This window comes from Staurois parvus, unplaced genomic scaffold (genome assembly GCF_062004578.1).
Source record: "Staurois parvus isolate SC_StPar_1 unplaced genomic scaffold, SC_StPar_1.0 ptg000006l, whole genome shotgun sequence".
Lineage (NCBI taxonomy): Eukaryota > Metazoa > Chordata > Amphibia > Anura > Ranidae > Staurois > Staurois parvus.
Genome location: NW_028317802.1, coordinates 283,497 through 296,492, shown reverse-complemented (window position 1 = coordinate 296,492; position 12,996 = coordinate 283,497). Strand labels below are relative to the sequence as shown.

The window sequence follows — 12,996 nt, the reverse complement described above, 5'->3', positions numbered from 1 at the left end:
TAGAAGTAGTGTGTGCACTACTTTTGGTGCGATCTAGTGTGATTTAAGATCATTCAAATGAATGGGCTGAAAAACGCACCGCACTGAATCACACTGAACCACACATTCACGTATGAACCACTCCTAAAAGAAAAGGTATAGATTTGGCGTGTATTAATTCACAAATGTTTTAATTGACTTTGAATTTACTTGAAATCTGTGTATATACAGTTGAGTTCAAAATAATAGCAGTCAGACATCACTAACCTGATCAATCACTGTTTTTGGTAGAAATGATATTTCTACATGGCAAATAATTTACTAGCAGGTGTAGTTGAGTAATAGAAATCCAACAGACCCAACAGTCATGACATGCATGCTGCTGATTCTGTGTAATTGAATCACTAATTGAAAGGGGCATGTTCAAAATAATAGCAGTGTGGAGTTCTATTAGTGAGGTTATTCATTCTTTGAAAAACAGGTGGCAATTATTGCCCTTATTTAAGGAAGGAAGGCAGCAAATGTTGTACATGCTGGTTACAGTGCATTTCTCTCTGAAATTCTGAGGAAAATGGGTCGTTCCAGACATTGTTCAGAAGAACAGCGTACCTTGATTAAAAAGTTGATTGGAGAGGGGAAAACATATAAAGAAGTGCAGAAAATGATAGGCTGCTCAGCTAAAATGATCGCAAATGCTTTAAAATTGCAACCAAAACCTTAAAAACGTGGAAGAAAGCGAAAAACTACCATTCGAATGGATAGAAGAATAGCCAAAATGGCAAGGACTCAGCCAACAGTCAGCTCCAGGAAGATCAAAGAAGGTCTAAAGTTACCTGTGAGTACTGTTACAATTAGAAGATGCCTATGTGAAGCCAAGCTATCTGCAAGAAGCCCCCGCAAAGTCCCACTGTTGAAAAAAAGACATGTGCTGAAGAGGTTACAATTTGCCAAAGAGCACATTGACTGGCCTAAAGAGAAATGGCGCAACATTTTGTGGACTGATGAAAGTAAGATTGTTCTTTTTGGGTCTAGTGGCCGGAGATAGTTTGTCAGACGACCCCCAAACACTGAATTCAAGCCACAGTACACTGTGAAGACAGTGAAGCATGGTTGCGCAAGCATCATGATATGGGGATGTTTCTCATACTATGGTGTTGGGCCTATTTATCGCATACCAGGGATCATGGATCAGTTTGAATACATCAGAATACTTGCAGAGGTCATGCTGCCTTATGCTGAAAAGGAAATGCCCTTGAAATGGGTGATCCAACAAGACAACGACCCGAAACACACACACCAGTAAACGTGCAACATCTTGGTTCCAGACCAACAAGATTGACGTTATGGAGTGGCCAGCCCAATCCCCAGATCTTAATCCAATAGAAAAAATGTGGGGTGACATCAAAAATGTAGTTTCTGAGGCAAAACCAAGAAATGGAGAAGAACTGTGGAATGTAGTCCAATCATCCTGGGCTGGAATACCTGTTCACAGGTGCCAGAAGTTGGTTGACTCCATACAACACAGATGTACAGCAGTTCTCAGAAACCGTGCTTATACAACTAAATATTAATTAAATGATTGAAAGGAAAGCAAAATCTTCAAACATTTTTCAGTTTATATAGTGAATGTTTGAGTTTGTAAAGAAGAATACAAACACTGCTATTTTTTTGAACAGTCTAATATTCACTTTTCTTCAATTTTTTAGAGAAACACAAATTTGATATATTTTTCTTCATGTTTTGATTTGGAATAGAATGTGTAGTGTTCCCAATGCATTTGTGTGTATGGAAATAAAAGCTATTAGAAGGATTTTGAGCTTTATTCACTTTTTTCAACACACTGCTATTGTTGTGAACACAACTGTACCTGTACAATGTGCTGAAAAAATCATCTTTAACTAGAAAAGCTACAATTTCTGTGGAAATTGTGTGAAGTGTTCTTGCCTCCACCAGTAGGCTACAACTGGAGTGGGCGGAGTAGCTGGGTGGAGTGGCTTGAGTAACTGTTGGATGCTTGGAGTGTCTGGAGTAACTGTGAAAAGGTTGGACTGGGCAGAGTAACTTTATGGAGTGGGCAGAGTAACTGTGTGGAGTGTTAGGAGTTAGTAAAGATAGTAAACATTACACTAACCAATTGATTGTTCAAATTTAAAAAGTGCACATGGCAAGCTTGATAGAGTGAGAATCACAAGACCCAGACCTACATTTTGATGCATAGTATGTCTCTGAAATATTAAAAATGAAGGCACAGTTGCAGTTTAGAAATTGCCCTTCAAATTTGAGGTGGCTAGAGTGGAGTTTCAATGAATGTCAATGGGCGGCGTGAGTTGCAAACAAATGGTCATATTGTGAAAACTATCAGGACTATGGCTTAGCCATGGACATTTTTAGTGGCAGCAGGGATAGCTTAACGTTTTGATATAAGATTTGTGTAGGTGGGCTTGAAAATGAGTGAGTGATGGCAGTTTAGAAATCATCTCCTGAATTTTCAGCTCACACTCTAGCTTTTGTCAGCTCCCACTCTAGTTTTGAATATTCCGCCATTCATTCCTATGGGACCAATTTCACCACAAAAATGCCGATATTTTGTGAAGCATTCGGCGAAACGTTCCACAAAGTAATAGCACACCAATCAGGAACAATCCGCACGTTTCGGTATATTACTGTCTATGTAGTGTAAAAACTGTGGGAGGAGTTAGGGTGGTAAATTTGGCTATAATAAAAAGAATATGTATGTGAGATAACAGTAAGTGGTCTTGCCATGCAAGAACACTTAATAATTCAAGAGAAGGGCAAAAGAGGGAGGTATTTATGTGGACTTTGAGGAAGGAGATGGCTTAAAATGGGGAGTGCCAATGTGATGATGCTCACCATCAGCCCAAAGAGCAGGCAGCAGGATTTTGCAGTATTGCAGACATTGATCATCCTTATTTTTTGTTTGAATCTGTTTTGTTCCTATATGTGTGCTGCAGCTGTATCTGATTGGATTTGCCCTTTAATCATATCTATATGTTGATATTTCTTATTTCTTACCAATCTCTCCAGGGATCATCAGCGCCAGAGACAGTGCTGATTACAAGTCCGCTTTCCACTTCTTTCAAGAATCCGCAGAAACTGGCTACAACAAGGCCCAATACAACACGGCTGTGTGCTATGAGAAAGGAAAAGGGGTGGCCAAAGACATGACCAAAGTATGTGACATTGTGTGACTGATTGTAGTGATGAATCCCATCGGTACAAAATATTATTAATAGATTTATTAGGGCTTATTTAATTGTTCCTTGGTAAACCATTAGGTGAAAAAATAAATAATTTCTACTGAGCTCTGAATGCACATCTGTATTTATTGTGCCAATATATTCCTTGATCATAATGCGTCATGTATTCTCCTTTTGAAACTTTGTGAGTCCCTTGTTACTCCTCCTTACATGGAAGATGGTCTTTCTGGTTGTACCTTGGCTTGCAGGATCTCAGAGTTGGCTGTGCTTTCATTTAACCGCATGCCGCCCAGCCACTGTACATATACGGCGGCAGGGCGGCACTCACAGGCAAAACCACCTTTTAAGACGTGTGTTTTGTAAACAAATAGGGGGCCGCCGCCCTATTTGTCCCACGGTTCTCTGCCACAGATGTCAGTCGCCGGGTCACAGCCGCTCCTTAGCGGCTATGTAACGGCGATCGGCGGCAAACAGTGACAGAGAGCACAGCTGCAGTAGCTGTGCTGTCTGTCACTTCCCTGTCAGCTCGAGGATGAGCTGATTGAGAAAGAACAGTTTTTTTTCTCGATCAGCCTTGTCCCGCCCAGTACACACCCCCGCCCCCTAGTAAAACACTACCCTCACTCCTATAACCCTTCCCTGCTAAATAAAGTTAACCCCTTCCTCCCCATTGCCATTACTACAGTGTCAGTTTTTTTTTTTTTTTTTTGCACTGATCACTGTATTAGTGTTTTTGGGGATGTCCGTGACCCCAAGTCAGTACCCCCCAATGTCAAAATGTCCGCCGCAGTCTCGCCATAAGTCGCTGGTCGCTGCCATAAGTCCCTGATCGCCGCCATAATTCGCTGATCGCCGCCATTATCAGTATAAAAAAACCCTAAAAATCCCAGTATCTTTCCCGCCATTTGTAAATGCTATAACTTTCACGTAAACCAATTAATATACACGTATTGGGTTTTTTTTTTAGCAAAGACATGTCGCAGAATACATTTTGGCAGAAATTTATGACTAAATTTGATTTTTGCATTTTTTTTTTTACTGGACATGTTTTATAGCAAAAAGTCCAAAATATTGTTTTTTTTTCCTCAAAATTGTCAGCCTTTTTTTTTAAAGCGCAAAAAATAAAAACCGCACAGGCGATCAAATACCACCAAAAGAAAGCTCAATTTGTGGGGAAAAAAGGATGTAAATTTCATTTATGTACCATATTGCATGACCGCGCAATTGTCTGTTAAACTAGCGCAGTGCTGTATAGCAGAAAAATGGCGTAAATTGCAGTATTTATACCATAGTTTGTAGACGCTATAACTTCCACAAAAAGCAATCAATATACACTTATTGGGATTTTTTTTACCAAAAACATGTAGCAGAATACATTTTGGCCTAAATTTATAACCAACTTTCAGTTTACTATATATTTTTTATAGCTGAAAGTAAAAAATATTGTTTTTCTTCAAAATTTTTGGCCTTTTTTTGTTTATAGCGTGAAAAATAAAAAGAGCACAGGTGATCAAATACCACCGAAAGAAAGCTCTATTTGTGTGAAAAAAAGGACGTAAATTTTGTTTGGGTGCAGCATTGCATGACCGCGCAATTATCAGTTGAATTAGTGCAGCGCCAAGTAGCAAAAAGAGGCCTGGTCATTAAGGGGGGTAAATCCTCAGGAGCTCAAGTGGTTAAGGAACCTTGCCTGGTACTTCACCAGGATAAGGTGGTGTTGAGGCCTTGGTCCTCTTTCCTACCTAGGATGTTTTTTTTTTGTTTCACCTGAATTAGATTGCCATCTTTTGTCCTAATCGTAAGCATCCTAAAGAAAAAGTGCTTTCAAATTTATCTGAAGAATAGGAATTATCCGGCACACAAAAGATATGGTATCCAGCAAACATATAAAACACCAGAGGGTCACTGGGTGAAATTAGTGACCATAAACGGTCCATAAAGTTCATAAGACTTATTGGAAGATAAATGGTTCATCAGCAGCTGCCATCCTCACAGTATAGCGAGCTGTGTATTGAAGGATAAGGGAGAAAAAGGAGGTGCCACCTAAGGGCAGTTTTAACACAATAGATTTATTCACAAAGAGTTAAAAACACTTACAGGATATTGAGTAGTATAAAGCTCATCTATTAGTACAGTATTGGCCACTCCTCTCTATCCCACAGGTACTGCCAGCTGGGATCCTGACAGCTATCGAGTTGTGCATTCCACGCTGGTTGGTGTTGACTTTCTGGTTCTCACAAGGTGTCCATGCTAATTCCACAATTCTACAGCTCTCAGGATCCTGGTTGCTGGTACCTGCGGAGAGGAGCGGCTGATACTGTACTGCTAGATGAGCTTTATACTACTCAATATCCTGTGAGGGTTTTTAACCCTTTGTGAATAAATCTATTGTTTTGTGCACTGAGGTGGCGCCTCCTTTTTCTCCCTTATCCTTCAAATTTATCAAGTCTACAGCTTTGTTTCGACATTCTGATAGCCTGGTTGTACTGCCTAAGGGTCCTACTAAGGGTCAGGTTGCTTCTTGATCCACTGTTTCTGGGTGGATTTGTCAGCTCACTTCTCAGGCCTATGGTATTATGATAGAGGTTCCACCTTTTCCAGTTCCCCATTCAACAGGGAGCATCAGTGCTTCCTGAGCTATTCAGCATCAAACTTCTGTTGTTCAAGTTTGTAAGCCTGCTGCCTTGTCATCTTTTTACATTTACCAAGTTCTGTCAGGTAGATGTTCTTGCCTTTGTGGATGCCAGTTTTGGGCAGAATGCCCTGCAAGCTGCTTTGTAGTAGGGTTCCCCTGTTTTTTGTATGTTTTGGCCTTGTTGTGTTGCCCACCCCTTATGTTCAGTGCTTTGCATCCCTAGTAGTTATGAATATTAAGTCCTCTGTATCCTAGTTACATAGTTAGTCTGGTTGAAAAAAATCCATCTCGTTTAACCAATAGATGTGAAAAAAAAATTATTCAATCCTATACCCACAGTTGATCCAGAGGAAGGCAAATAAATAAAGCATAATCCAATTTGCTCCTGCAGGGGAAAAAAAATCCTTCCTGACCCTCCCCAAGAGACAATCGGATATTCCATGGATCAACTTTACCTATAAATGTTAGTATCCAGTTATATAATGTGCATCTAGGAAAGAATCCAAGCCTTTTTGGAAACAATTTTAATAAGCTAGCCAGAACCACCTGTTGAAGTCTATTCCACATTTTCACAGCTCTTATTACCGTGAAGAAGCCTTTCAGTATTTGGAGATTAAATCTTTTCCTCCAGACGTAAAGAGTGCCCCCTTGTCCTCTGTGATGACCTTAAAATGCGTAACGCTACACCAAGTTCACTATATGAACCACTGATGTATTTATACATGTTGATCATATCCCCCCTTAATCTCCTCATCTTGAGAGAATAAATTCAGTTCATCTAATCTGTCCTTATAGATGAGCTCCTCCATACCTCTTATCAGTTTGGTTGCCCTTTTCTGTGTCCTGCGATTAGGAAATAAGAAATGTTTTTATTTACCTGTAAAGTTATTTTTTTGGAGTATAATAAAGGACACCAAAGATCCCTTCCCTCTTGTCTGTGTTCCTCATTGCTTGCTACAAAACTGAAGCTTAGCTGAGCTGGGAGGGATTATGCCAGTGTGGAGATTTCTGCTTTTTTTCGGCCAATTTCCTTTCACCTAAAGCAGACCTGGGCAAATTGCCGCCCCAGCCCTTTGGCTGTCTCTATCCGGCCTTAGATACTTCCACTGTCAGCATGCTTCTCTATGCCTATCAACGTCTTCACTGGGGAAGCTGACAGACCCAGAGAGACACCCTGACAGAGGTCCGTGTAGAGAGCTGCAAGAACTGGAAGAAGAGCATGGGAGAGCGTAGCTTAGGACACATCCCGATGCTCCCCTGCTACTACATATCAAGTTCTTCCTGTTTTTAGCACTTGCACGCTGCAGACTCCAAGAGCCACGCACCTGTTCTTCACTTCAACTCCCCACTTCCTAATTTAACTTAATTTAACCCTACAATACCTGCATTGCATACAGTTGCTGCATAGCGCCACTGAACTCAGTGAGCAAGTTTGACAAGTGGTGCTGCTAGTCAAACTCTGCACATCAAGGTAAAAATGCCACGAAGCAAAGAATCAATCCGTGGCACATGAACAATCCTATCCAGCTGTTATACTATAGTTCTGGAGGATAAAACCGCGTCTCAGCTGCCTGTTTTTACCACTCCTTGTCCACTGATCTAAAAGAAACCCATTTCATGAGCAGTTGTACCTATTATTCCTATGCCATGTGTTTTCTTTCTATATATTTATGTACTTGCAGACCTTCACAGATCCAAAATTAATATAAGGCAGAATTAGGTGTGGCCCTCCACGACAGTCCCAGTTTCTCATGTGGCCACTTGGAAAAATGAATTGCCCAACCTTGACCTAAAGGTGGTAGACTTACCCAAGTAGATATGAATATCAATACCTCTGTGTTCTGTGATGTACACCCACTGGCAATTTTATTAGGTACACCTGTTCAATTGCTTGGTAACACAAGTTGCTAATCAGCCAATCACATGGCAGCAACTCTATGCATTTAGGCATAGAGATGTGGTGAAGACGATTTGCTGACGTTCAAACCCAGCATCAGAATGGAGAAGAAAGGGGATTTAAGTGACTTTGAACGTGGCATGGTTCTTGGTGTGAGACGGGCTGGTCTGAGTATTTCAAAAACTGCTTATCTACTGAGATTACACCCCATGGCATTGTTACCTTTTAACATATTTGAAAAGGCCAACATTAGATTTTCATTTAAGTAGTGTTAGTGTATCTAAATCTGCTAACACATTTAACATTACCCCCCACTCCCCATACTGATAAAAAAATAAAACTAATAGTCACCTCATCTGATAATTGGTAAGCTGCAATATATTACATTTTGGCTTTAATACCACTTCAGGTACTGTATATCGTCTTTATCTGTAGTTACTGTTTGAAATAATGATCTAATGTTTGCCTGTTCAAACATTATTTAGTCAACCATTTGCACGGGGTGTGTTTACTTTTTCACACAACTGTATATTGCATAATAAGGTTGTGGACCACTTTTTATGCTACTATGCTACTAGAGCAGCTAATTTGTTGCTTGAAATTCTGGAGACAGTAGTGGTTCTAAAGAACATAAGTGGTTTGTTACCAAGATTTATGCATTTAGTACTTTGAAAAAAAAAAAATCTTATTCAAATGTGTGTGGGAGAAGCAGTCACTACTGACAGTAAACTGACAAAAAATTAAAGAAAAAGGCACTTATTATTGCTCTATAGGAAACTGAAAGTGGTCCAATCAATTGTAATTAATGCTGAAAATCGGTACCATCGCTTGTCATGTGCAATTTTGAGCCTTACTAAGTCTTCAAAGACAGCAGTGCCCCATATTTATTCATCTTATACTTGTATCATAGCCCAGGTCTTCATTTTGCTGTTATTGTTTGACAGTAGTATAATCCAAAAGCGTCTGTATTTTATTGTTAGTGTAGTACTGAAAAAAATATGAAATGTCCTGGAATGTTTTTTATTCTTTATATTTAGAAAAAAAAGGCATCTTTCTTTTTATATTATATATGTTATATATGTTATTGTTCTTCTAGGCAGCAGAATATTATGGTCTGGCAGCCAGCGGGGGGCACCAGCTTGCCAAATATCGTTATGCCCGCCATTTGCTACAGTCTACCAGTGGGGACACACAGTCAGCACTACAGCTGCTTCTTGAAGCTGCCCAGGCTGGTGTGAAAGAGGTGAGTGTTGTGCACTGATCTTGGAACCCTTATATGAGAAGAGATATATATATATATATAATTTTCTTCTTGTTTTCCTTAAGAAAACAAAAAGAAAATGATATCTCTGAATCACACTCATGCGTTTTTAGTTTTGACTTGAGTTGCATAGAATCGTATGACAATGGAAATCACATTGAATTCAGTGGTGTCCGTTCAAATAAGTGCTACACAACTGCAATATGACTTTGGGGAAGGTACCTGTGCTACTTTGGTGCGATGCAGTACAATTTTGTCCCCAATAGACTTCAATAGAGACACACCAAAAACACATGTACATATGTTTCTCTGTGTATTTTTGCCTGAGATTTTTGCTGAAGAAGCTGACACTCACTGACATCCTAACAACCAGTGACTCACCTCTGCTGTGAGCTGGGGGATCTTGACTTGCTAGTAAAGAAGATTAAAAAAAAAAATTAGCGTTAGGTCTCCCCAAAATCCATGCAGGCCAAGGGGGGGGGGAGGGTGTTAAGCATGCAGCTTTTTTTTCCTGAACCATACCAGGCCACATTCCCTCAATATGAATGTGAGGCTACTTTTCTGGGGGTTGGGGGGGGGGGGGGTAGTAGCAAAGGACAAAGCATCCTGGCACCATGTTAATGAGGAAAAGGACCTGTTCCCCAAAACCCTGGCTGGGGGTTGCAGGGTCACTTATCAGAATATGTAAGCCCCCTTTAAAATATAGGGATGCATTAGCACAACAGCGGAAAAAGTATCCAGTACATCCCCTCACCAATTCACCAACAGTAAAATCAATTGGCAACCACCCCAACATATGACTGGCCTTTATGGCAAGGAACACACGGACGTGCGACGCATGTCAGAAAACGGCAAACAAAAATTCCCAGCTCACCTACTAGCCAGCAAACCAAATTGACCCTAACAGTTCATGTTAACACCAAGGGGTTTAGCTTGCACAGATTTGCAAATATATGTGTAAGCTGCAGCAGCCACATAATGGCAGCCCAGTGTACTACAGTCCTAACTATAATTTTGAGAGTCTCCTAAGTGCAAGCACATATTCAGAACTTGAACAAAAATATGAAAAAACTACATGATTTGCAGGTGTGAAAGCGACGACATGTTTCTCGTTAAGAGATGATGTAACATTATTCTGCTGTGTGATGAGACACCTAGCTAACAGGTGGGAAGCCTCACTTTTGTCATTCACTGCGTGCACTGGTAGTAATACGGAGTCATGTCAGAGCTTACTGAGCTTCAAAGGGGGCAAATTGTTGGTGCCCGTTTAGCTGGTGCCTCTGTGACTGAAGTTGCCTGTTTATTTGCTGTGTAGCGAGGTACAGTATCAATGGTTATGATGGCATACACAGTTTCCGGGAAAATATTGTCTGATAAGCATAAGCATGGTCAACTGACTGAAATGAGAGAAAAGGACAATTGCGCAGGATTGGGACTTGGAATAAGAAAACAACTGCTGCAAAAGCTGCAGAGCTCAATCTCAGTCTTCCAAAGCCCGTGTCCACAAAAACTGTGCGGGGGGAACTCTATAAGGAAAACATTCACAGTCGAGCTGCAAGTGCCAAACCACTACACTGTGTGCACAATTATTAGGCAAGTTGTATTTTTGAGGATTCATTTCATTATTGAACAACTACAGTGTTCTCAGTCAGTCCAAAATGTTAATAAACCTCAAACCTGAATATTTAAGACAGTAAAAGTGAGGTTTTGGCTTTCATAGGAGAATATCTGTGTGCAGCATGATTATGCAACTAAATGAAAAACGAAAATGTTCCCATCTCACTTGTTTATTTTCATCTGTTAAATTGAGAATAATAAACAACTCAAAATTTACAAATACACTTTTGTGACATTTCCAACAAAAATCAGTGACCACTGTAGCCACCCTTCTTTTTCAATAAGTCATAAGCCTTCCATTCATTTATTCTGTAAGTTTCTTGATCTGTTGAGGATCAGTGCTTTGAGCAGCAGCAACCACAGCCTCCCAGAAACTGTTCAGAGAGGTGTACTGTTTTCCTGTTTTAAGAAAGGCCCACAGGTTCTCAATAGGGTATAGGTCAGGTGCGGAAGAGGGCCATGTCATTATTCTTTCATCTTTAAGGCCTTTACTGGCTAGCCACGCAGTGGACTACTTCGATGCATGCGATGGATTGTTCTGCATAAATATCATGGTCTTCTTGAAAGATGCAGACTTTTTCCTGTACCACTGCTTCAAGAAAGTGTCTTCTAAAAACTGGAAGTAGGTTTGGGAGTTGATTTTGAGTCCATCTTCAACCCGAAAAGGTCCAACTAGCTCATCTTTAATAACAGCCCATACCAATACCCCACCTCCACTTTATCCAGCCAGTCAGAGTGGAGCTCTGTGCCCATTACTGATCCAACCATGGGCCCATCCATCTGGTCTGTCAAGAGTCACTCTCATCTCAACAGTCCATAAAACTTTTGAAAAATCAGGTATTCCTTGGCTTAGTCTTGACATATCAACTTATGTATCTTGTTCAGTGGTGGTCAGTTTTCAGCCTTTCTTACCTTGGCCATGTTTCTGAGCACTGAACACGTTGTACTTCTGGGCTCTCCAGGTAGGTTGCAGTTCTCGAAAATGACAGCCCTGGAGGATAATGGGTTTCTGGTAGCTTTATGTTTGATTTTTCTCAAATCTTTGGCAGTTTAATTTGCATCTTTTTTTTCCTCAACATGTTTTTTGCGACCATGTTGACTATTTGCAACAAAACGATTGATGGTTTTGTGATCATGCCCCAATATCTTAGCAATTTGAAGAATGCTGCATCCCTCTGAAAGACTTTTTACAATTTCTGACTTTTCAGAGTCAGGTAAATCTCTTTTTTGGCCCATTTTGCCTGAGGAAAAAAAGCTGCCTAATAATTGTGGACACCTTGATATAGGGTGTTGATCTCCTTAGGCCACACCCTCTTTTATTACACAAATATAAATCACCTGATATGCTTAAATCCAATAAGCATTCAAGTTTATAAGCATGGAGTTGGACAGTATTACAAAAATGATGATTTGGTCAAAATACTCGCCTAATAATTGTGCATACAGTGTAGTTACCGATATTAATGCTCAGTAAAGGAGAGAAAGGTGCAACACCCATAAATCCTGGACTATTGATTGTAATATCTGGCTGTAATATGGTTAGATGAATTGAGCTTCACACTGTTCCCAACCACTGGATGTTTTTGTGTGGCAAATGCCATCCCAAGCTTACGACCAGGACTGTCTTGTGCTAACGGTAAAACGTGGTGGCGCAATCCTGATTTGGACAGCCATATCTTGGTATTCTGCAGGCCCCATCATCACCTGGAAATGTAGAGTCACTGCTTGTGACTATGTACAAAGGTCGCCGGACCTCAATATCATAGAGCCACTTTAGGCAATTTTGACGAACAAGGTTCTTTTTCCTCCTGCGCCATTTCAGAACTGGAACAATATATGTATGAAGAATGGTATCAAATTCCATTAGCCACCATCCAAGACTTATATTTGTCAATTGCCAGGAGAATTCAGGCTATGGTGCGTGCGTGCGTGCGTGTGTGCAATGCTCAAAACAATTAAAGGAACACTTTGAAATTATCACTCTACAGAGGACTGAATTTTATTTCCATGAAACGATGGGGCATTCTTACGTTCCCAACACATTACCCAGTCCATATCAGTATAGATATCCAGCATGATATTTTTCCCCGTTGAGAGCTGATGTGTTTTCAAAGTGTTCCTTTAATTTTTTCGAGCAGTGTATTTTATATACTTTTTTTTTTTTTCTTTTTTTACAGTTTTTTTTTAATCTTAAAACCTAATTTAATTGACATCATGGGAGCTAAAGATCTTTCTATGTAATAGAACATGAGCAGATAATTATTATTATTTTTTTTTTCTTATCTAATCCTACCTTGGCTTTGAAAGTTAGGCAATGTGTAAATATAGAAATTTGCATTACCATAGATATCATTTCTGAGTGCAGGGACTTCACGAGGACCTGTTTATT

General features: G+C 40.1%; 1 protein-coding gene across 2 annotated transcripts in view; it reads left to right on the top strand.

Annotated features, from left to right (window-relative positions):
• LOC149474301 (DAP3-binding cell death enhancer 1-like) overlaps positions 1-12,996 on the top strand; it is a 68,041-nt gene that overhangs the window by 37,852 nt on the left and 17,193 nt on the right. For both annotated transcript variants that reach the window (XM_089652893.1, XM_089652832.1), the window contains exons 8-9: positions 3,025-3,170; positions 8,826-8,972. In XM_089652893.1, the coding sequence (XP_089509019.1) occupies positions 3,025-3,170; positions 8,826-8,972 (293 nt within the window). The remainder of the gene's footprint in view (positions 1-3,024; positions 3,171-8,825; positions 8,973-12,996) is intronic.